The sequence below is a fragment of the Drosophila ficusphila genome, unplaced genomic scaffold, assembly GCF_018152265.1.
Source record: "Drosophila ficusphila isolate 14025-0441.05 unplaced genomic scaffold, ASM1815226v1 contig_414, whole genome shotgun sequence".
NCBI lineage: Eukaryota > Metazoa > Arthropoda > Insecta > Diptera > Drosophilidae > Drosophila > Drosophila ficusphila.
In genome coordinates this window covers 18,220,599-18,244,303 of record NW_025064328.1, presented here as the reverse complement: position 1 = coordinate 18,244,303, position 23,705 = coordinate 18,220,599, and the positions used below count along the sequence as shown (strand labels likewise).

At 43.9% G+C, this 23,705-nt stretch overlaps 5 protein-coding genes across 8 annotated transcripts; 2 read left to right on the top strand and 3 right to left on the bottom strand.

Annotated features, from left to right (window-relative positions):
- Positions 1–77: 77 nt before the first annotated feature.
- LOC108093741 (14-3-3 protein zeta) lies at positions 78–6,875 on the bottom strand. Of its 2 annotated transcripts, none has more exons than XM_017194006.2 (7): positions 6,768–6,875; positions 3,576–3,733; positions 3,187–3,300; positions 2,948–3,074; positions 2,195–2,318; positions 1,558–1,721; positions 78–870 (listed from the first exon to the last, which is right to left on the bottom strand). In XM_017194006.2, exons 2-7 carry the CDS (start codon positions 3,635–3,637, stop codon positions 715–717), a joined length of 747 nt encoding a protein of 248 aa, XP_017049495.1. In that variant the 5' UTR covers positions 3,638–3,733; positions 6,768–6,875; the 3' UTR covers positions 78–714. The 2 variants fall into 2 exon arrangements, with proteins under 2 accessions (XP_017049495.1, XP_017049494.1); XM_017194005.2 differs by lacking the exon at positions 1,558–1,721 and adding an exon at positions 1,918–2,081 and having other exon boundaries at positions 6,768–6,874.
- Positions 6,876–8,217: 1,342 nt separating this feature from the next.
- On the top strand, positions 8,218–9,285 carry LOC108093740 (mRNA turnover protein 4 homolog). Its single transcript, XM_017194004.1, has 3 exons — positions 8,218–8,353; positions 8,418–8,665; positions 8,721–9,285. The coding sequence occupies exons 1-3, from the start codon at positions 8,326–8,328 to the stop codon at positions 9,204–9,206; spliced, it is 762 nt and encodes a 253-aa protein (XP_017049493.1). The 5' UTR covers positions 8,218–8,325; the 3' UTR covers positions 9,207–9,285.
- LOC108093739 (transcription factor AP-1) lies at positions 9,212–10,899 on the bottom strand. Its single transcript, XM_017194003.2, has 2 exons — positions 10,690–10,899; positions 9,212–10,582 (listed from the first exon to the last, which is right to left on the bottom strand). The coding sequence occupies exon 2, from the start codon at positions 10,556–10,558 to the stop codon at positions 9,680–9,682; it is 879 nt and encodes a 292-aa protein (XP_017049492.2). The 5' UTR covers positions 10,559–10,582; positions 10,690–10,899; the 3' UTR covers positions 9,212–9,679.
- Positions 10,900–11,155: 256 nt separating this feature from the next.
- On the bottom strand, positions 11,156–23,306 carry LOC108093958. 3 transcript variants are annotated; one of them, XM_017194359.2, is made up of 7 exons: positions 23,200–23,306; positions 17,057–17,312; positions 15,842–16,084; positions 13,691–14,696; positions 13,202–13,630; positions 12,857–13,139; positions 11,156–12,788 (listed from the first exon to the last, which is right to left on the bottom strand). In XM_017194359.2, exons 2-7 carry the CDS (start codon positions 17,259–17,261, stop codon positions 12,594–12,596), a joined length of 2,361 nt encoding a protein of 786 aa, XP_017049848.1. In that variant the 5' UTR covers positions 17,262–17,312; positions 23,200–23,306; the 3' UTR covers positions 11,156–12,593. The 3 variants fall into 3 exon arrangements, with proteins under 3 accessions (XP_017049848.1, XP_017049846.1, XP_017049849.1); XM_017194357.2 differs by lacking the exon at positions 23,200–23,306 and adding an exon at positions 19,944–20,135; XM_017194360.2 differs by lacking the exons at positions 15,842–16,084; positions 23,200–23,306 and adding an exon at positions 19,944–20,129.
- Positions 20,488–22,166, top strand: LOC108093959 (facilitated trehalose transporter Tret1-2 homolog). The gene has a single exon (XM_017194361.1). The coding sequence runs from the start codon at positions 20,692–20,694 to the stop codon at positions 22,024–22,026; it is 1,335 nt and encodes a 444-aa protein (XP_017049850.1). The 5' UTR covers positions 20,488–20,691; the 3' UTR covers positions 22,027–22,166.
- Positions 23,307–23,705: the final 399 nt, after the last annotated feature.

Here is a 23,705-nt window from a genome sequence, read left to right as displayed (position 1 = left end):
TGCAGTTGTTTCTGTTGCCATACGAAAATTAAATAATTAATTTAGACTTGCAAAAAACGTAAAATAACCGATTATCTCATTTCATTTCTTGTGTATACAGTTAGGAATATTATTTATTTGTTTGTTTGTAAGGAGGAAGTCCACACGAGGCATCGCCAGGGCGAACAAAGTTGAAGCACCCAGAGTTTGGTAGTTTTGTTCGGGAAAAACACACATTTACGAATTATCAGCTAGATTAATTTGATTCAAAAATCGGAAAAAATCCTTCCAAACTCCGGGACACTTCGCAATAGCTCGGCCCACCCGGCGATGCTGTATTTTCTGTATTTCTTAAGCAGTTGCAGAGGCTACATTTGAGTCGGATCGGCCGGCATCTGTCTATACATTTGACTATGTATTTTGGGCTCTGTTGCAATCAGAGCCCGGCTAACAACTACCCGTGACAATCGAGGGAAGGGCCTCAAATGCCGGCCCATCGGCCCCAAATGAACTGAAGCATCCTGCCCTCAATTCGTATGTAAATGTCTCAAATGTTCGCGCATCCTGCCTGCCTGCTGCTCTCGCCTGGATTATCGTTTCATTTCAAATTGTTTTGCTTTGCTGGTTTGCGTTTTATAATATTTGTTTCTCTTTGTTGTTTCTGGTTTTTGTTTGTTTTGTATTACTGAATAATATTTGCATAGTCAAAAAGGAAACATTTGCTTAGTTGTTTGGTTAGTTGTCGCCGCCCTCCTGTGGCTCATCGCCGTCGCCTTGGGTGTCGGACGTCCAGAGGGTCAGGTTGTCCCTCAACAGCTGCATGATGAGTGTCGAGTCCTTGTAGGAGTCCTCGTTGAGTGTGTCCAGCTCGGCTATCGCGTCATCGAACGCCTAGTTGGGCATTAAAAAAAGTTATTGTTAGTATTTGTTCTCAGGAGTATTTAATCAATGGAAATGTTTGGCAAGGCGAATGCAAGTTGGTAGAACAAAAGCATTTTCAAAGTGGCGTTAGGTTCGTCATACATTCATAATTGGCTTCACTAAACAACTTCATCGAACTAAACTCGAAAGCAAGTGTGTGTAAATCAAAATAAAAACAACAAAAGAGTGGTTTTGTCCTTAACTAAATAAAAAACAAAGTGTTCACCAGCAAAGGCCGCATGTTCGTTATTTCACAGGCAAAGTTTTCGGCATTTCTCATGCAGTTTGGGGGAGGATGGGAGGTCGGATATACTTGGCGTTTCGAAAAGTGTGGAATTTCAGTAGGGCTCAAAAAGTCTGTCTATGAAGGGGAGTAGTTGCTAAAGTTAGTTTTTTGTTTGTTTGTGAAGTGGAAATGTAATCTGTCCATTTTAATAGTCATTAATAATGTTGTAAAAATGTTCTTTTTCAACGCCTTGGTATTTAAGTATACATCTTCCCTGGGATTAAAGCTTATTAGGTTGGTGATTAGTCGCTGGATAGCTTACTCAGTTTAGTCACAAAACAACAATAATTGAATCTTTCCATTGGATTATTAGTAATCGTAAGCGCGATATTAAGTATACATAGAAGAGACATGTATAAGTTGAACTGAACCTGTTTAGCTAAGTGACAAGCCCTCGCTGGTGAATTGATAATTTCGTAATAGAAGACGGAAAAGTTGAGTGCAAGACCTAATCTGATTGGATGTGTGGGCTGCATTTTGGTTTTTGCAATATCGAACGCCTCCTGATAGGCTTTTTTCGAGTCCTCAACGACGGCTTAACGATTTACACATGATTCAGTTATGTAAAAAAGTAAGAAACAAATACCAAAATGTTAGAGAAACAATTTTAAAGAACAGAAAAGTTTTAAATGTCGATGGAGAGTGATTCTTTGTGTGCCCTTGCCCGCTGCCATACGCTTGCCATACATTTCGCTTGATCGAGCAAAGAAGACTCGGAGTGTGTTATTAACCTGTTTAGCCAATTGGCAAGCTTTGTCTGGCGAGTTCAAAATCTCATAGTAGAAGACTGAGAAGTTGAGGGCCAGACCCAAACGGATGGGATGTGTTGGCTGCATTTTACCCTTGCTAATGTCAAATGCATCCTGGTAAGCGGTTTGCGAGTCATCGACAACGGCTGTGTTTGCAAGAATAGTTTTTGTTTGGTTTATAAAAAATTGGTTATTGTAAAATTCAGGTGTATCAATGGGACTTGGGTGACTGTAATCGAGTGCTTTCCAAAATACTTACTGTTGCGTGCATCTCCTGTGGCAACCTCGGCCAAATACCTGTAATAATCACCCTTCATCTTCAGGTAGAAGACCTTGCTCTCGGGATTGCTGGCTTTTGGAATAAGGTATTTGTCCAGAAGTCCCTGCAAGCAAAGAAAACAAGCACTTCAATTAATTTCAGATCAATTACGAGCGCACAATCGCAACAATTAACCAAATAAGCCGCCTGGCTTATTGATATCCCTGTACTGCCACATTTTTCATTTAAAAATCCATCAAGCACGAGTTGAGTTTAATCCAATATAAGAACCCCAATCACAAGAAGTGCGAGTGGGGGAAAACCCCAAGTTCAACCCTGGCCATGGTCTATTTTCTGATCCGTGTAAGGCAATATAAAATCCATATACACACAAGCAAAAAACCAGTGTGTGTGGGGAACATGGAAAATGTTCATTTTAAAAATAGATTTATTGATTGTAACAAATTTTATATTTCACTAGAGCAAGGAAGAAGAGCAGAAAACGGGGCCCGCCCTCTGGAAAACCCAGCCAAAGCAACACCCTCGTCAGCTGGGCTTGCCAAGGGCGGGGGTCCTCAGATATACATAAATATATACATCAAGGCGACTGACAGGTTCGCCAGCTTCATCACCTTCAACTTAGCTGAACGCCCAAGTGAGTTGTAGGTATAAAAATAATTAGATGGACCACCAATTACAACCCCATAAATCCGTCAAAAAGAGACTTGCGCAGAATTGTGGACCACCACTTACCAAAACTTCGTAGCAGATTTCCCTCAGCTCCTTCTCCACACGCTCTCTGTACTCACGGGCGAGCTGCTGTTTTCTAGCGGATGCTTCGGTTTTCTGCTCAATGGAGGAGATGACACGCCACGATGACCTGGTTTTGGACATGTTAAACACACCCGGAGATGGGGTAGAACATTTACAGTTTAGCACTTGAACTCCAATCTATGGGGCGACATTAATCAGCCCGTGATTGATCGACTCACCTGCGGGCACCGACCACATTTTTGTAGGCAACGGAGAGCAGATTTCTTTCCTCATTTGAGAGCTCAACGCCAGTCTCTGTGACGGATTTCATGGCCTGGGCCATGTCATCGTAGCTAAACAGAGATAAATCCATTAGTAATTGAAAAAACATTTAATCTCGTGTGTCACAGAAATCGAAAGCAAAATGTCACACAAATAAAGAAGATAAATTTAGGACGAGATAAAATACGTTCTTTAATTTTCCCAATGGAGTCTCATGGTATAGGTTCAAATATTTTCTTAAAGGTTTATCTAAACTTAAAACCAAAAAACACTTTTAAACCCTCCATTGTATTTTATTTACCAATTTTCAAAATTAAATGATTGACATATTAAAGTACCAGCTTACCGTTCTGACTGCTCGGCCAGTTTAGCCTTCTGGACCAGCTCTTCCTTATCGACTGTCGACATTTTGTTGTTTGTTGTTTTTTTTCGGTTACTTCACAAAACTAATAAAATATGCCACGCAGTTCGATATGCCGCTCAAAAGTTGCTTACAATGGCTTTCTGCAATAAATTAGAACGTAAACAAGAGCATTAGTGTGTTTTTAAGTGGAGGAGAAATGTAGGTGAGTCCACCTTAACCCGTTATCTCGACTAACGGTTTCCAGCAGTTTGCTTTAAAAAACACCTGACTGACTAACAGACTTCTGTTGCGGATTACTGTTATTAAGCTGAAATTCCACAGCCAACAGTAGTTGCACAACACTGCGAATTTTTGTTAGTCAAGTAGTTGTAGTGATCAGTTGGCACAGCAGGGGTATATAGGCACCTACTATCATCGCGACCATTTACTCTAATTTTCAAACTAAACCCAATGAAAGTTATTTAAGGTATCAGAAAATACTGCTTAAAGGTTTAGGTTTAGGTTTAGGCATTCGTTTGAAAAGGTTTAAGCAATAGATAACTTCAACCAAGGAAGCAGGAAGTGCCAATTGTTGATAAAGACAAATCAAATTTCAGACATGTCCAATATACCCGCGATGCACTTGCTACGATAACTCCTGAGTATGCCGTACGAATTTAGTTTGTTGTCATGCTTCCGCTCGAGGAAAGTGTTGAATTTAAAGCTGCGATGACTCATCGACTCGCAGCTGGTCTTTATTGACTAATCGCTGACGGAATGGCTAATTTAAAAAGGAAAAAACCAGCACTGGACATGGTCGCACGTGTGACAACTATGCAACTATTCGAAGCTCAGTTTATGGGTTATGGAAGGCCGAAGGTGGAGAGAGTATTTCGCAGTGTGATGTGAAATACACAAGTTCGACAACAATGATAAAAATAAACCATGAATAAAAAAAAAAGAGAGAGAAATGGAGCAAAAGTCGGCTCGCCTTAATGCGTTTATATATTTTTGTGTGTGTGCCAAAGATAGATATTTATGTACGTGCTAAAGACAGTCTGTTTGTAGTCCCCATACAGTGACGCACTCAATTATTTGCCCACTCAGTAAACTTCTATCGATTAAACGTGCAGTAATTATAAGAAGAAAAAATAAACAAAAAACAGGAAGAAAATATGCGACAGTCATTAATCCACACGTCACACGTAATCCAATTAGAATTTTCTGATAGGATCTATCCAAACTTTCGACCGAGGATCAACTTCCTGTTTGGCTTTTTGAAAGGGACGTGAGGACAGAAAATCGATTAATTTCCGCCCGACCTGGAGAAAGCTTGAAAGCAAAATTTGTATTGGAGGGGGTGAAAATCGGTGTGTGGAAATGCATATGGGCGTTGCTGGTATTTTTAGACAACTTGCGCTCTGGACAAAAAACATTTTGTTTGCCCGCCCGGCGGAAGCCTCGAAAACCAAGCACAAGAATGCCAGCTAATGCAGCCAGCCAACTGATGATTGAAATGGAAAAATCTCTGGTTGGCACACATTGGCGTCATAAAAGCACCACCAACCATCCCACAAATACCGCGTTCAATTGGATTTACAGTCCAGCTTGGCTAACTGGGGCCAAAACATGTGTCGAATAAACAATGATTTATTTTATTAAAAGTCTTAAATAAACAAATGACTCACAGCATCTTTTTCAAAACGAAAAACAACTTTAAAGATATGACTGTTATGAACTATGAAAAATATTTAAGCTGATAAATTTTTGTACATATAAGTTTGAGGGTATCAAGAAGCCATTGCGGTACGGTTACATAAAAATCAAGTAATGAAAGTTTTTGGTACACAAATACACGGATCGACCGCCAAATTGAAAAATCATTGACCCTTTGTCAAAACAAAAGGCGGCGGGGCGTGGCGATGGAAGGGGGTGGGTGCGGTCTGCCAACGCGTTTTTAGGTCAATTGACATGTTTTTCTGGCTGTTCGACAAATGCCAAAACATTAAGCCAGGCGTAACGTAAATTAACGTAACACTCCCTAAATGGGCATAAATATGTGTGTAGTTTTTATCGGATAAATCAAAAGAAAAAACTCGTTTCAACCACGCAGATTGCTCATCTGCTTGAATGAATTAATTAGTGAAAGGAAAAAAAATCACAGGTGGGAGAGGGTTTAATGTTTTAGATACGCGTTATGGAGGGGTAACCCATATGGTCAAGCTAATTGTAGGGCTAGAAAACTTTGCAAATACCATAGGCAAGCTGCGAGATGATGACGGGTACACTTTAAACTTTATCTGCGCCGGCCGAACAGCATGCGCAGTAGCTTAAGAACCTCAAAGAACCCAGTTCCCCCTCCCCGAAGATGTAGAAATTCCTCTACACTGTAGATACCGCTACTACGGCTCTCTACATGGGACGAAAAAGTTACTAACTTTTATGGGGGCTGTGTGCGTGCGGCTGTGTGCGTTCGTATTGGTGCGTTCTGGGTGGTGGTAATGGTGTTGGTGGGGCCGCCAATCGTGTTTCCAAGTGCGGCGCTACAGAATTATAAAAATAATCGGGAGAAAAGAGGGGGCTCAAGAGAGCAAGGGGGCCCAAAAGAGAGCGAACAAACGCCGCAGAGAGGCCGAAAATGTATCTACCACAGGCGGCCGCCAAGTATGTTGAGTTTGGCGAGGAAACCCACCTAACCGCGTGTCCCCATCCAAGTTTATATATATATGTATCGCTATATCTTGGCGTACTGTGTGTACATATAGCTGGCTATATATGCGTATATATAGAAGTCGGCTATGTCCGCCGCCTACAACTTAACCGATGAACTGCTGATGATGATGAGAAATACGAAGCTACAAGCGAATCTCACCGCATCACATACATGCACCAATACTTGGGCAAATGGGGAATGTTCTTTTCTTTCTTTCCAATTTTTTTTTTTTTGCACAAATTCACACTTTTGACTTTTTGCGTAGAATTTTTTTCGGCATCGGATCGATGCCTGGTGGAGCGAATTTCGATTTTTCTGCGTTCCAAGTATAGATGCATGTAAGTGATTACTCATAGTCGGCTTTACACGTGTTTTTCCTTCGGGATATTTAGCAATTTTCGTTTTATAATTCCATACACACACTTCATCAGTTGCACACACATAGATACATCCAACTCTGGGCCAGCAAAAATGTTACTTACATTCTCGATTAACTGAAACTGAAACGACAACGAACACTACCAACGAACGAATGAGAATGACGGACGGCAAAGGTTGCACACACTCGCCGCGCCGCTGTATCTGTGTTTCGCCTCTGCTCTCTCCCCACACACACACGCTCATGCGCCGCCGCAAAAGAGAAGCAGCATATGGGAATGGCGCAGGCGAGAGCGAGTGAGGAGAGACCTCAGGGTTGCCAACCTGCCGGCGGCAGTAATGTTGCCAGGTGTGCAGGTAGAACTTAAAACCCAAACTTTGAGATACAATATACTAATTAACGGCAGTCTTGAAACTTGCAGATAAAAAGCTTTAAAAGAGCCTGCTGTTGTTGTCAATGTACTTTTTTTTTCATCAGTTTATGAAGTAATATTTTATAGTTAGTTTCCAACCTGTTGAAACTTTCGAGCGCTTATCTATCTGCCAGATTACGCTTTTATCTTAACTTTATGGCCTCCGCAAGGAGGAAACTAATCGGGAGATGTATGCCATTGATAAGGGGGTGACGGTAAATTGCCTTAATTTTAATTTGGATTTCATTGAATTCATGCACTCATACATAAAACCAGAAATCAGCGCTACTAATGCTTTTCTAAATGGAATCCAAACCAAAATCGTTATACCCACAGCCAGGACTTGTTTTATTGCTTTCTCTTTGAGTTTTTTCTTAGAATTTTTTTTATAATGCCCAATTTTTTTTGTTGTTCAGCTATGTTATAAAATTATAAATATTATCATAAAGAGAAACCAAGGATGACAATAATGTACACTGACTTTCTAAATACTAGAATCTATTCAGGAGTATTAATTGTCTATCCAAACTTAATATTTTGACTTTTTACATTCCTGGAAGCAATTTTAACTTAGAAAACCGTGCGTGACTTGAAGGAGATTTGGCTCACGGCCCCATCCCTACTTTTTACTACGGCTCACAAAGAACAAGACGGAGAAAATTACGTCATCGGCGTCCTATTTGCTTTCGGTAATGAAAATTAGCTATGTCCATTTCCCTTTGTAATGGGGTTTTCGCAATGCGAGTACCACACGCAACAGTATATTAAAGGCCCAAGGGCAGCTAGCATCCAATTAGCAGCCCAGCGAATCAATAAAGTGCGTGGGCGCAGTTATTTGGGGAAAATTTCGACCGCCGACAATATGGCGGTCGCAAGCCGACACACGACGCACTAGGTGAATTTACTCACTGCGCCTGGGTTTTCAAGCGAATTTTAAACGTTTCTGTATTCCTTGAGCTCACAGCACTTGATTTCAGACTTGGCTTACACCGTTTGATCACTTATTAATTAGTTAATTCACCTCTTACGGCTCGGACCTGAAGTTCTTCCTCTTCTCAACGCGCAGCTGTGTTGGAAAACGTCGAAGTGGACAGGGCTGGGCACGCAGGAGTTTTCCAACTCTTGGCGCGAAATTCCGATGGACGATAGTTGGATGGTCTATCGATACCATCTCTAGTTGCCCGCACGTGTTTACTTGTTGTGCGAAACTATTTAGCTCAGAAAAAGTTGATTTTGAACAGATACAGACATGCCGCGCTCCAAACGTGATAAGAAAGGTGAGAGCTTAAATATAATGGATCTGATTTTGACATTTAACCAACTGCTATTCCTTTGATATAGTTTCCCTGACCAAAACTGACCGCAAAGGTCTGGCTTGGAAACAGCGGATTGTGGACGACATTCGCTTTTGTGTGGGTAAATACCCAAACATATTCGTTTTCCAAGTTCAAAATATGAGGAACAGTTTGCTGAAGGATCTGCGACAGGAGTGGAAAAAGAACTCTCGGTTTATATTTGGCAAGAATCGCGTAATGCAGATTGGTCTTGGTCGCACCAAAAGCGAGGAAGTGGAGTCGGATTTGCACAAGGTAAATAAAGAGTACAAGATTTTTAATATTTCTTGTATTAATGGTAAATATATAGCTCTCCAAGCGCTTGACTGGACAGGTGGGTCTGCTCTTTACGGACAAATCCAAGAAGGAAGTTCTAGAGTGGGCAGAGAACTACTGGGCCGTGGAGTACGCGCGCAGTGGTTTTGTGGCCACGGAGACAGTAACTTTGCCAGCTGGTGCTTTGGAAGACTTTGCCCACTCAATGGAGCCGCACTTGCGATCTTTGGGTCTGCCCACAAAACTGGAGAAGGGAATCGTAACACTGTACAGTGATTACACCGTTTGCGAGGAGGGCAAGGTACTGACGCCCGAGCAGGCGAGAATCCTGAAACTAATCGGCAAACCGATGGCAAAGTTCCGGCTGACCATGAAGTGCTCGTGGACCAAGGGCGAGGGCTTCCAACTGCACGTAGAGGACGATGTGAACGACGAGGATCAGGCCGATAGCGCCATGGAAGAGGACGCAGAGGCTATGGAAGACAACGACGATGATGACGAAGAGGAGGATGATGAATAAATTAGTTTTAGGTGTAGAATTAATTTTTTAATGTATATATCAATTACATACAAATATATACGTGTATTTTTACATTATATATTATCTTACGTTCAACACAGATAATACTTGATTTATGGTAGCTTAAACTAAGAACTAAGTAAACAAAACACTTAAGAAGCATTCCAGATATTGCAGCTAGTGACCAAAAGCCGTGGTACGAAGTGAAAAGGCACAAATCCTCAGGTTGCATCGTCCGAGAGAATGTAGAGCACCAGGGGCTGTTCGTTCTCGCTATTCTCCCCCAGAAGGTCGCTATTGTTTATGGAGATATCTTGCGTGTCCTCCAGCTCTAGAGCACTTGTGGTGGCACTTAAAAAGAGTTCCAGAGGCGTGGACTGCTCGGGAACTTCTCGATTCGAGGGAGTATTAGTCTCCAGTGCCACATCTTCCTCTCCATCGTCCTTCTCCTCCCCATCCGAATTCCTTAAATGTTATTGGTCCGCGTGCAAGGCCGTCGAATTCGGGGGAACTGTGCAACCGGCTTCAATGTGCAACATTACCTTTTGTTTCAGTTGCGCCACATGATCTTTGAGGTTCTTCACAATGCCCGCCAGATCGACATTCTCGCCTTTGAGCAGCTTGACGCGATCCTCCAGCTTGGAGATGCGCTCAAGCTTGCGTTTGCGGCACTTGGAGGCGGCCACACGATTGCGCTGCCTCTTGCGCTCCAGCTTAATCTTCTCCTGCGTTTCCATGTCAATGGGACTGACAGTCGGTGAGCCGGCTGGGTTCACAGGTTCATCCTTGATCACCGGGAAGCCGTCGCCTACGTTGGCGTAGGTGAAGGTGCCTCCGCTGATGCCATTGTTAACCGCCGTCATGGTTGTTCCGCCAGTTGTTGTGGTGTTTTGAACAGTATTGACGGCCGGAAAAGCTTGCGAATTGGTGTGTAGATTCTGCAGAGCCTCCTCGAATCCCTTGCCAAAGGCCTCCTGCTCCACGGTGACGGGCCCCGCCTTGGTGGGGAATACCTTGCCCGGTTGCGGCGTCTGTATAAGGTTGCTCGACATCAAAATCTTTTCCAGATCGGGGGTATTTAGTGTTTTGGCCTGCAGATCTGGTGAGTTGATGACCAGCGGCGCAAAAATCCGTTTGTTCTTGGCGCCCTTGCTATTCAGATCCAGGGAACCGGGACGTTTATTGGTATTCGGGGTGGATGTTGTAAGGTTCGCGTTCTGAAAGTCCAGCGACATGGGGACTCCTTCTTCACTGACGGGTTCTGTTTTTGGTACGATTTGCACGGCTGCTGTTCCAGAACTGGCAGCATTTGGGTTGGTTAAATTCGCAGCAGCGGAAACTGGTGTTTTCATGATTGCCCAAGCAATGACGTCAAACTGTGTTTCGAGGAATGAACGAGAGAAAAGTACAAACAACGGACTGATAAAAACTCGTTTCGCGATGAGTCATGCGAATAAATCGCCTGGCTGTGCTTCTTACTTACCACAGGGTGGGAAACTTTTGAGGGTCAATATGTGATTAAAATAATCTTCCTGTTTTGCAATTGCTGGTTTTGTTGAACCACTAATCTCTGTGTTTAACAGAAAGTTTTTGGATTTATTTTTTGTCTGCGCTTAGATAAAAATAAAAATATTTCTGACGTTGTAGTAGTTGTTTTTAACGTGTTGAAGATGGAACAAAGTATTTGCGTGTTCGGTACTATCGAAAAGGCCTAAGAACGTCATCGCTAGTTTGGGAACATGTCTTGGCTAAACACAAAGGTGTATTCACTAAAGTGTGACCGTTTTGCGGTATTGTCTAAACAAAACCAAAGTAAATAGCTGGGTAACTAGGACCCGAACCACTGCAGAGAGCTTTTGCAGAACATTGGCAGCATTGACGACGTCTGATTGGCAGCACAAAAATTTAAATTTAAAAGTTTGCCGTTACCCAAAATAAGTAACGAGAACTATTTTATATGATGAGTTTAATGTTATGAGAGATAAATAAATATAATTATTACGCTAGTCCATTACTGTTTTTTCGACATTCCTGAGATAGTTTGCAGTAAATGACGAGGAAACTGATCTGTTCTGTAGTCCAGGGCGCCGGTAAATGGGAAAGGAAATGCGTCTTCGAAAGAGGATGTTATTATCTTTGCGTCCCAAAGGAACAACAGCCTGTGTAGAAGGATCCATTATGCAGGAGTGACTTTGATGCTCATGATTTTGTGAAAACATTTAAAACGATGTTTTACGAATGACAGACAATCTCCAGCTAGCTTAACAAAAAAGCAAACCCCAAGTAAAACACAATTGTTTTATGGGATTTCCCCGATATATTTATATTCGACATTTATGATAACTGTATAGCAATAAATATTTTCAAATACGTTCTTTTTGTTTTGTTTTTCAAACTGTAATATAATATAATATTTTGATTTTGCAACCAAACGTCTTGCTGCTGTTCAGATTGGTATATGCTGCCCTAAAAGATTTATACATTTATTAAACTCCTTGTATATTAATAATCACATCTATAGATTTGTTAGAGTTTTAAATATTTGTCTTAGTTATGTCCATTTATTGTAAGCACGTTGAAACACATTTATGTATATGTTCATCTGTAGAAGAGTAATGCGGGGAGAGAGAAGTCTCTGATAGTTAGTTACTCTGCCAGTGAGTTTCGCACAGATAGTTCATTCCTCGGTGTAGGCTAAAATCGTTATAAGTGTAATGTGTTGTTTTGCGATATAGGTGATATATATGCACATCCAAGTCGAACCGAATGGAAGCATTCTAGCGATGACTTTGGAGGAGTAGCTGCCAATGTGAGCTCTGCTTTCCGTAAGATGTCGAAGCGAAACAAATTACTTGAAGCTGGTTGAGGATTAAATACTTGTTTGTTTGGTTACGCATATGTTTCGGTTATGATCACGTTTGTACACTTAAACATTCATAAAACTTGCAAATATGTTTCGAAAAATGTTATTTCCCACTAAACACTTAAAACGAAATAAATCGGGCCACATTCGGGCGCCTACTGCGATGAACAGAATCGAAATTGTATATATATATATATAGATGTATCTCTTTAGGTATCTGGTAAACTCTAGTTGGCTGCTGCTGCCCCGAAAGGCAGACAGGAAAATCCATCAAAATATTATGTCTTTATATGCGACGACTGTTTAGTTTGGAATCAATTGGTTTGATTTTCGCCAGTTCAGCATGGTTTGTATTTTGTTTCTGTTTGGGCTCATATTAAATCTTCTCTCTCTGGGTTGCATTACGGCATTATTTTCTTATTTCCATTTTTCCAATTTTTCGATATTCGATTTTTGTTTTTTCTTTTTAAACGCACACAAAAAGACGTTAGGAAAACTCTGGGCGGCAGTCCGGCACAGTCCGCTTAAAGCCCGATCTCCCTCATGGCCCTGTACAAGCAGGGGTTCTTCAAGCACTCCCGCGGACCCAGTTGCCGTCCGGGCGATCCGCGCAGGATCATCAGGATGGAGCGGGCCGCCGACTGGCACTCGTGGCTATCGCCGCACACGCCGTCCGCCTCCGCCAAATACTGATAGTCGCAGGCCACCTGGGAAGCGCCCTGAAAAGGAAATTCAAGCTGTATTGTCAGGAGCTGTTTGTAAACCTAATAAATATTTAATAACTTACACATAAGTAGCATATCTGGTGAACGCCGCAGAGTGGCAAGAGCTCTTGATTGATGTCCCCGGAGATGAGATCAACGCCGCGACAACGCTCCGCCATCGATTCGATGATGGGGCACTGGTTGGATCCCACGATGTAGTTCTTGTTGCCCAAGTAGGCGTCGTTCAGGGTCTCGTATGGAGCACTGCCCAGGCTGAGAGCCTCCTCCATAGTGTTTGGCTGCTCCGGATAGCGCAAGTAGCCACTGCGCTTCTTCTTCTCCATGTCCTTCGGAGGCTTCTCATCCCTAGAACATAAGATTAATTTAAAGATTATAAATATTTAATTAACAAGTAAACCACTGCTTACTCTGCCAGATCCTCGGCCTGATCCTTCTTCACGGACTTCTTGGCCTGCCAGTAGTTGGAGTCCAAGGCGTTCTCCTCCGATTCCGGTTCGATGGCATTGCGCATCAGGTGGTTGTCGTTCTCCACCGACCTCCTCAACTTGTCCAGAGCCCGACGCATCTTCTCCAAGCTGTAGGCGGTGGCCAAGCGGGAGAGGACATGGTCCTTAATCCTGCGGATATCCTCCTTGCTGTTCAGACCCTCGTGGGCACCCGTGTACTTGATGGTCTCGTCGATGATGAAGTCCTCGATGGACTGCAGCTTCCTGTCCATGCTGTCCAGTTTCTCCACATCCAAGTCGCGCTTCTTCTTCTCCTCCTCGGGGCTCTCATCCTCGTCGTTGTCATCATTGTTGCCACTGCTGTCCGTCTCGCTCCGCTTCTTGAATTCCCTGTTAACAAAGATATAGTAATAAAAGTATTTTAGAAATTAGAACCTCAAGCAAACTCACTCATTCTTCTGGGCGGACTTCTTCTTGCGATCCAAGCCAAAGTACTGCGACCAATCGATGGACTTCTTGGCCCGGAGCATCAGGTGGCCTACAGTGGGGGCACGAAGGTGTTTGGAGCCACCACTGCTGCCGGACAGACTGGCAGCAGCCCGTTTCTTCTTGCGCCGGTGCTCCTCGGCCTCATCGCCATCCAAGTCGCCCTCGCCATCCTCCTCGTCGAACTCATCATGATCGTCCTCGTCGGAGCTCTCCTCGCCCTCCTCGTCGTGCTCATCCGCCTCCGGATCCTCGACGTTCTCGCCATGCGCGGAGTGGTCACTGCGCTTGCGGTGGCGGTACTCGGGTGACATTCCCGGCACATGACCACCGTGGTGACCGGCGTGTCCGCCGTGCTGAACCATTTCGCCAGCCGTCGGGGGAGCGGATGTGGAGGCTTCCTTGGCAGTGACGTTCACCCGCTGGAAGTTGATCTCCAGCCGCATGTCGCCCAAGGCGGTGGCCGTGGCTGGCGGAGATTCCGGCTGATGGCTGGCGGTTTTCGGCTCCTCGTCCGCCGATCGCTTGCGCTTCTCCTCGGCGTGCGATTGGGTCTCGCTGGGCTTGCCAAACAACTCGCTCAGCTCCTGGGCCACTCGCTCATCGGTCCTGCCCAGCGGCGACTCCGGGTTTGAGTTGGTGGTGCTCCTCTTGGCCACCGGGAAGCGCTTCCTCTTGTCGCCGTTGTAGGGCAGCCACGGGAGGACCGGGTAGGAGCGCTTCTTCTGCATCAGCAGGTAGTAGGGCGGCACTCGCATCCGCTTCTTCTGCTCGAACAGCTCGGCGTCCTGGGGCTCCGGCTCCTGTTGGTTCTTGGCCTGGTCCAGATGGCGCCACCACTGACGCACTGCATCACGGTCCCTGGCCTCCTCGATCTCGCGCAGGAACTGCTCCGTCAGCTCATTGTGCGCGGGCTCTGCGTTCAATGGCTGGTTCTCGCGCTCACGGAAAGCCGATGGAACGGGTCCATCTGGAAGAGATTGGGGAACAAATGTATAATTTCCATGTATTTCTTATCTAGTGGTTCCATTAACTATTAATTTATACCTTTTTTAGAAAGAAACATACATTTTAAAATACTATAAAATACTGTAGAACTTATTTTAACCCTTTCTTGCCTGTAAAAGTAAATAATAATTGATTTAAAGCTCTTTTGAAAATAAGTTAAGCCTAATGGATTACTCAAGTTCAGAAAAATAATAAAACAACACCTTATCACACCATAAATAAAGTTTAGCTTAAATAAAATGCATTTTCCCTGTATTTTACGGCTTTAAACTTGATAATATCTTGATTTTCGACCATTTATTTTCCCAATCAATGAGCAATGACTTCACTTTGACCTTGGCAGTCCAGAAAAACGGCTAAAGACTGTCGATAAATCTTCTTCCTGTGTAAGTGTGTGTGTGTGTGTAAGTGCGTGCGCTTGTGTGTGTGTGCGGGACATGCATCAAGTTGTTGGGCCGGCCATTAAATCAAATGACAGGAAGACAGGCAGGATCTGTCGGCTGTGAGCGGCTTCCAGCTGATTGCATTCATCATCGGGATTGGGACTCTCGAGCGGACCAACAGGCATCCTCCCACTCAGCACTCACAAGTTAATCGGAGCTAAGTGGTTTTAGCCAGGCCATTGTTGGCCAAATCCACTCCGTGCCTCCGCCATTGGCGCCTCAAGTGGACACATGCTCGAACGCACGCATAGATATGTACAGTTTGGGTCAGAACGGTAGGAAGCACTTTGGGATTAGAGCCATAAATTATTTTCGGCCATTCGCATTCAAAAGTAGCCACTCGAGTGAGGTGCTAAAAATTGTACATTAGTGGGGCTCTCAATCAGGCTTTTCTTGAAAGGATAATTCCCGAAAGTGGTGGTCGTTTGGTTAGAACATTTGACTTAAAACTACTTAATGTTCAAACTGAAAATGTAATCTTTGCAAGGGCTTAATTTAAGTGCTCTTGAATAACATTTGATATACACATGCGTGCTTGAAGAGTATCTCTTAATTGTACTAATTAAATTAAGTTGGCGAGTGCACTAGTGCTAGTTGAAGGACCTCCATAGTGGCAGTATCCATTTCGTGGTGCGTGCTTATGCGCTCTGTGGCTTTTACTTACCGAACTGCTCGTCACGTTCCCGAAATGAGGAGAAGCGCTTTCTCTTCTCATCGCCCAATGGCAGATTATTGACGCCCAAGTCGTCTGCTCCGTTCTCGAATCCCAGGCCCAGGCCCAGACCCAATCCCAGTCCCAGGTTGCGATCCTGGCCGTAGTTGTCCTCGTCGCGTTCTAAGTACTTGCCAAGTGCCTTATTAACTCGATGGCGATTCCGATTCCTATTCTTGCCAAACAAATCGCCATCTGTGCGGGGTGGAGTTGCAAGTGGAGGTGGTTGTGAGTGGAGGTGTGCCCGAAAAAAGAAAAGAAACGAGGGAGTCGAAGGAAAAGTAACAACGGTACATGTGACTGTGGTGGGGGCGGGGGAAAAATCCGGAAAATCTGTGCTTAGGGTTTGCCTTTCCGAGGCACGTGCACTCCACATGCGGGTTTCCTACTTTTCTTCTCGCTTTTCGCTTTCCCTCTGACTTTCCGTCTGTGAGGGATATCACTTTCAGATTTCGGCCACGACTTGCTCTTATATAATCTATACATGCAGTTGACAGCCTGTCCCGAAACCCAGTCACACAAATCTAATAATAACAACTATATCTGAAAATTGGCAGATGGATAGAGACTGAATGCCTAAACATGAAAGCTTTAGATGATTGTGAATAACAAGATTATTTTGACTCATACCAAAAGTGTCAAACAATTTCTAGGTGAGTGCCTTTGTCTTTTTGGTTTATTAAGTTAAGGTTTGAATTATTATCTCATAATAAAGTGTATTTATCTTTATAAAATACAAATACTAAATAAGCTTTAAACTCTAATTTTAATCTTCATTTGAGTCATTTAGTTGTTTAAAAGTTTAAATTTTGTAACAAAAGTTTTTTAGCCAAGATTGGAGTTTTCTGTAGATTAATTTTAGTAAGATGATATAAGCATCCTTGAAACCATTAATTATTCAACAACATAGTTAAAACAGTTTTCAACAAAAGCAAGATAATTAATCATCCAATACCAAGAAATCTGTTGATATTGATATACTACAAAACAAACAACAACGGAAAGGACTTGCCTCCCTTTTTTCTTGAAGGTTAATCAAAGTTCAACTTTCTTGGGATATTGCTTGATCAACTTATGCCAGCTAACGCGAGTGCAAAGGTGAAGGTCTCCAGTTTTCCCTAAGGGAAGCAATTTCCCGGCAAGATTTTCCCACGCCATCTCACTCACCTTCGTCCCACTCGTCCAGATTGGGTGGCGGTGGGGCGTTCAGTGGATACTTGGCCGCCTCCCTTCGATGCAGTTCGTCCACGGCCGCCTGCAGCGAAAAGGCGGCGGTGCGTTGCGGAGTCGCCTGGATGCACTGCACCACCACCGCTGCCACCAGCAGCACCGCCATCGCCCCACCACCGGGTCCTTCAAATCGTTTGGCCATCGGCTCGCTAGCAGCTGCCACCCTCTCGTAAACTAGAATTTGAATTTAAATCTGAAAGTATGAATTGATTGAAAACCATTATAAATCTTAAAGTGTTAATAGTTCAAGAAAAATAAATGGTTACAATTTATTCGCTTTTTGAATTGAAGCATTTTCTTATACCAGCTTAGAATAATTGTTAAATTTCATTCCATGGAAATAGAAACAATGGCAAAGACATTTTTTTAAAAAAGCTATACTTTCCCAAGTTAAGCCAAGTTGAATTAATACCCATTTTTTTCTAGAGATAAACTCTAAAGAAAAGGAAAAAGTTGGTTTGGAAAAATCCAGTTAAAACGGTTGAAAAGGAGGTATTAAAACGGATTTTAATGCCTGCCACGTTCCGACAGGTGCGTAAAAACTTTTAATTACATTTGCACTTTAAAGTGAGGTCCTCGCTGTTTCTGTACGTGTATGTGTGCCACTGTGTGGGTGGATTGTTAGTTGGTGTTTGTGTGTGTGTGTGTGTGTATCAGGTGTCATCTTTTCGCGGCCACTTGATGGCGTGTGAAATTCCATATTTCCCCGCTTAATTATGCAAACGAGCAGCAGGAACCCGAAATTTTCGGGACTGCGAAAGGTATTTGAATAATCTGCCCATCTCCGTCGACTGACTAATGAAGCAAATCCCGCAGCCTCATGCATATACAAAAGGATCGGGGACATATAAATCAATAAAATTCCAATGTGCCTGCAAATGCCCGGCATTCTTCGCAAATTAGAGGGAAAACTTCATCGCAGGAGCACAGGACTTTTCTGCCTTCTCCTGACTTTCCCGCATTCTTGGCCGCTGACAAAAGCCAGGCTGACAATTATGGGAAACTTGAATTGCTGCTCGGATGCCAACTGCCATTGAAATGCTCATCCCGTCCTTGTTTCTCCCTCTCCCTCTCCGTTTTACGTTTCTCCTTTCTCCTTTTCTCCATTTCTCCGTTTTATGGTGGCGCACATAAGTATGCTACGCATTTGGAAGCGGAGAACATATGACATGGAGGGAAAATATATGGTAATCACATTGGATCTCCCCTTACCTCTCAGCCCCATAGTTCTTCCCACTTATCTCGTACCTGTGGCCACGTTTGCTTTTCATTTTTCCCCCATTAAATGTCAAGGCAGCCGTCGCCTTTCATTCGCTTTCCTTTCTGCTTTCCAGCGCTTTTCTATGGCCACTCCCGCTCTTGTAGTGAAGAACCTTATTTTGCGTCTCGCCCGCAGCTGTTGGTTGGTTCGTCGTTGCCCCTTTCATTGTATTATTGCTGCTTGGCTGGCTTTTGTCTAAGAAGACCAGTCCCCTAGCAGTTGCTGTTGATGTTGATGGTTTTGTGTCTGTTTTTCCAGCTCTAATCCAGATTAAACGCAGCTGCAGCTGCATAAAGCAGATTCCATTTCCATTTCCCTCAATTGCAAGGGTTTCTCAGGCAGGGTTTCGCCAGGCACTCGCCTGTTGCTCGGGGTGATGCGGTCCTTATAACTTGGGTATTATAGAGCGTTTAAGTGCTGTTGGGAAATTAAATCAAGCTCCTCTTCATGACATCCCATTAAATCTTTTCAAATCACTTCAGAACAATCTATAACGTTAAGTTTGTAATCATTAATCCTAAAGATTAAATACTCCCTAGTAACATGTTTAATTGGAAAGGTGAGAGTTTTGAACGCAAGAATAACATTATAGGAATTGCTTGCATGAAATCTCTTTTGTACAAATACATCAATAGGTGTGCTAGGACAACAGGGCGTATGCTTAACATAAATTAATATAAATTACTTCCTTTTAAGATCCCATCCAAGTTTAATAGTGTAAACCACCCAAGTGCGGTTTGGTTTGATTCAAGGAATAGAGGACTCAAGGTAGAACGGGTATAGGAAATCGCATCCCGAGTGGCCCACGGGTCGTATGATTAATATTGATTGATTCCGCTGTCGTCTTAGGTTTTCCTACATCAAACGCGGAGTCAGTGCTAATAATTTATTGAGTTTCAGCGACAATCAGATTTCCAGAGCGAACAAATGCGACCCAGCAGGGCATTTAAATTAGCGTCCTAATTGAATTTGTCGCAGCAACCATGGATACTACTACCACTCCGTACAAACAGATATTTTATATATATTCTTGGGCCAGAAAAAAGGGCCTTTTTGTGAAAATTGGGCCAAATTGAATCGGGCTTTTGGCCGGCAACTGAGTGAATGCATTCTGTCAGCGGAGGAAGCGGCTAATTAGGGGGCCGGGAAAAGCTTTCTGGCTTTAAATATTTAAAGCCAACGAAGGAGACGTCCTGTCCTCGGGGAAGTTGCCAACTTGTTAGCCAGGCTTTTTGCCAGCGTGTGTGTATGTATCAGTTATTCAGGGAAGTGCCCAAGGTATTTTGTCAACAGGCCAACAAACAATTCATCAGTTTCATTGTCCAATTAGTGAATACAGGCAGTTGCAAATAAATTAAACGGAATTATGTCGGCGCTGCTTTCTTTCCTCCCACGAACAAACACACTCCGTATATCTATATATATTCTATATATATATATATATATATATACACACGCCCACCTCAGCGAAATCAATGGAAATGGAAAATCCTGTGCAGTATTTGCGTAATTTTCGCCCGCACACAAACACTGGCCGAAAAGTTTGCACTTTCCTGAACTCACTTGGATTGCTCTGGGGTTTTTTGTTTATTTTCGCGACGTTCGAGTGCAGTTTTCCGTGCGAATTTTTCACTTTTCGCCAGACACTTTTCACAACATGGCGTCACGCCTACGCCAGTACCACAAAGGAAGCGCTCGTCGCTGCCAGCCAGTTGCCACTGTACCTGTTACTCTCAACCTCTGTGCTCAGCCAAGGCGGAACCAAGAGTGTCGGCCAGTCCCGGAGCTTCCACGTTTTATACAGGACTCGCTGCGGCCGAAAGGACACGAAGCCACCCGAAGGCCTTCGTGTGGGAGGTGGGAAAACGAGGGAAAGAGGGGAAAGAGGGGAAGGGAGAGGAAAGGAAAGCTTTCAGCTGCAGCCAAGCTTCGTTGGGAAAGGGAGAAAAAAGAGGTTGAGGATGGCCAAGACTTACAGTGGAAAAAATACTAACTAATAATAATAAATAAATGAAAAATGCGTTTTAAACACCACATCAAAGGTTAGAATGTCAATTGTTTTGTGTTCTTGAAATAAAAACAGATCTAAACAGACAAAATAAAAAAGAGTAACAAATTCAATTTTATATCTTTACATATAATATATTTTTTTTAAACATAGAATCTAAAAATTCTTTCTTTTTTTTATTACCTCCTAATAAGTCGTTTACAATCTAGTGTTCGTATCATTGTTCTGTTAAACATTTCTGTGCGTATTTTATGATTCTGAGGACTTTTCGAACTAAAACTTGAGTAGCGTTTCACTACCAAAATGGGAGTCGCCACCCAGTTCATAGTGGGCGCCATCGCCGCCTTCGGAGCCTTTTGCCTGGGAGCTGTGATCGGATGGTCGGGACCCGTGGAGAACGAGGTCAAGAGCGGCGATGCCTACGACTTCACCCCGGATACCACGGAATGGGGTCTGGTGGGATCCCTGATGACATTGGGAGCGGCCTTCTCCTGCATTCCGGTGGGCATCCTGATCGGCAGGATCGGGCGAAAGGTGACCATGTTGCTCCTGCTGCCGCCATTCGTCGTCGGCTGGCTGCTGATCCTACTGGCGATGCACATCGCGATGCTGCTCCTCGGACGTTTCGTGGTGGGGTTCTGCGGCGGCGCCTTCTGCGTGGCCAGCCCCATATACACCACCGAAATAGCCGAGTTGCAGTACCGCGGCATCATGGGCTGCTTCTTCCAGCTGCTGATCGTCCACGGGATCCTATACGCCTATGTGATCGGAGCCTTCGCCAATGCCTGGTGGTTCAACATCGCCTGCGGCATTCTGCCCGTTGTCTACTTCCTGATGTTCATGTGGATGCCGGAGTCGCCGGTCTACTTGGCTCAGAAGGGCAAGTCCGAGCGGGCGGAGAAGTCGCTGAAGTTCCTGCGCGGCAAGGATGCGGATGTCAGTGCGGAGATGAAGACCCTGGCCACCGACAATCCCACGGAGCAGTCGAGCATCAGCAGCCGGCTCTGCCGAAGGGTCACCCTGAAGGGCCTCTTCCTGTCCATCGCCCTGATGGTGTTCCAGCAGTTCACCGGGATCAATGCCATCGTCTTCTACACGACGTTCATCTTCGAGTCGGCGGGATCCTCGCTGGAGCCCCGCTTCTCCACGATCATTGTGGGCATTGTCATGGCCATCGCCACCGTGATCTCGATCTTCCTCATCGAGAAGCTGGGCCGCAAGGTACTGCTGCTGATCTCGGCTTTTCTGATGGGTATCAGCACCCTAACCATGTCCCTTTACTTTGGCTTCTTCCTGAGCTCGGACATCGGCTGGCTTGCTCTGACGGCCATCTGCGTCTTCATTATCGGCTTCTCGGTGGGATTCGGCCCCGTTCCCTGGGTCATGATGGCCGAGCTGTTCGCCGAGGACGTAAAGGCTTTGGCGGGATCGATTGCCGGCACCACCAACTGGCTGGCAGCCTTCGTCGTCACGCTGCTCTTCCCGGTGCTCAACGAGCAGATTGGGGCAGCTGCCTGTTTTGGGATCTTCTGCGGCTTCGCGGTAGTGGCCTTTGTGTTCGTACTCTTCCTGATTCCCGAGACGAAGGGCAAGACCCTCAACGAGATCCAGGCCAAGCTGGGCGAGAAGAAGGAATAGCTGTTTCGTTGTCAAAGTATAGAACTTGGGAATCTTCTTGAGAGAAGAACTGGGAATGTCTACCAATGTTGTAAATTTGTTGTTCCCTTTACAGATTAGTATGTCATGTACAAATTATATATGTGTGTTCGTATAAATGATCTCAATGCTTTACTTAGACTTTGTTATACCCTTGCAGAGCAAAGGGTATTATAATTTTGGCCAGAAGTTTGCAACGCAGTGAAGGAGACACCTCAGACCCCATAAAGAATATATATTCTTGATCAGCATCACGAGCAGAATCGGAATACGTCTGTACGTCTGTCCGTCTGTCCGTCTGTCCGTTTCTGCCTAAACTAGTCTCTCAGTTTTAAAGCTATCTCGCTGAAACTTTCCCAAAAGTTTTGTAGCTATTGCACGCAGTATATAAGTCGGAACGGGCCGGATTGGCCGACTATATCGGATAGCTCCCAAACGACAGAATGAAATAAAAAATTCTTACTCCGTTGTTTTTGATCAGATTGACTTGATTCCTTCCAGATGGCGTTTTCTAAATGCTATTGAATTTCTGATTAAATTTTATCAAAATCGGATAACTCTATCATATAGCTCCCATAGGAGAGATCAAAAAATATATATATAAATAATGGGAAAAAATTATAATGTCGTTCTTTTCAATGCCACGACCATGATTTTTGGAACATAAAGTTTTTTAAATACTCTTAAATCAAGAAAAAAATTTCATAAAAATCGGAGTACTATATCATATAGATCGAAAAATCTATTTAGAAATAAGAGAAATAGAATTATAACCTCGTTGTTTTACATCAGACAATCATGATTTTTGGAATATAGAGTTTTCTAATGAGTCTTGAGTTACAAATTAAATTTCTTCAAAATCGGACGACTTTATCATATAGCTGTCATATGAACAACATGGAAAAATAATAGAAAAATCGTCATAGATTCGATGTTGTTAGCCTTTATGTATTTTGTTAGACAGATTTAATGACTGCAAGGGTATATAAGCTTCGGCTTGCCGAAGCTAGCTTCTTTTCTTGTTTTTTTAGTATTATTATAAAGATGAAGGGATAACAGTTAAGTTTGCTAGCTTAGCTTAGCTGTAATGAAGTGACACCTGTTAGCTTTCACCGAGCTGATGGCTTTAACCTTCAAAATCGATGGCTGGCTTACCATTCCTGTTAACTAGAAATCTGCAAACTCGCCTGAAAATCACTGAACACGCGGAGTTAAAGGTTAACCGCACTGCACCGAAACCAGAAACGCACTGCAAATGAGGCTGGCTTTGCAACCAAATAAATGCACTCCGACTTCTGATGCATCGGGGGTAAATGGCAGAAAGTCAGGTAAATAGTGGGAAAGCTTCCCGTCCGACTGTCTGCCATTTCCCCAGCGGATTCGGTCCAGGTTCGATTCGATTTATCGCCACTGCGCATGGCCATAAACATGTGTCGGCTGGCCAAAAGCGGTGCAGCAGCTGGGAAGCATGTACACACGTTCTGGCCAGGCCGAAAGCACATACACACTTGTTCCGGGAACGAACTGTTGCTCTCTTCGCATCTGGTGGAGCTGGTCCCGTGCAAAAGCCACCTGTTACTCAGCCCGCTCGCCAGAGGACCTCCACTCCTCCCAGAATTATTTCCGCCGACGAACTCCTCAACTATTTGCTTTTGGGGTGA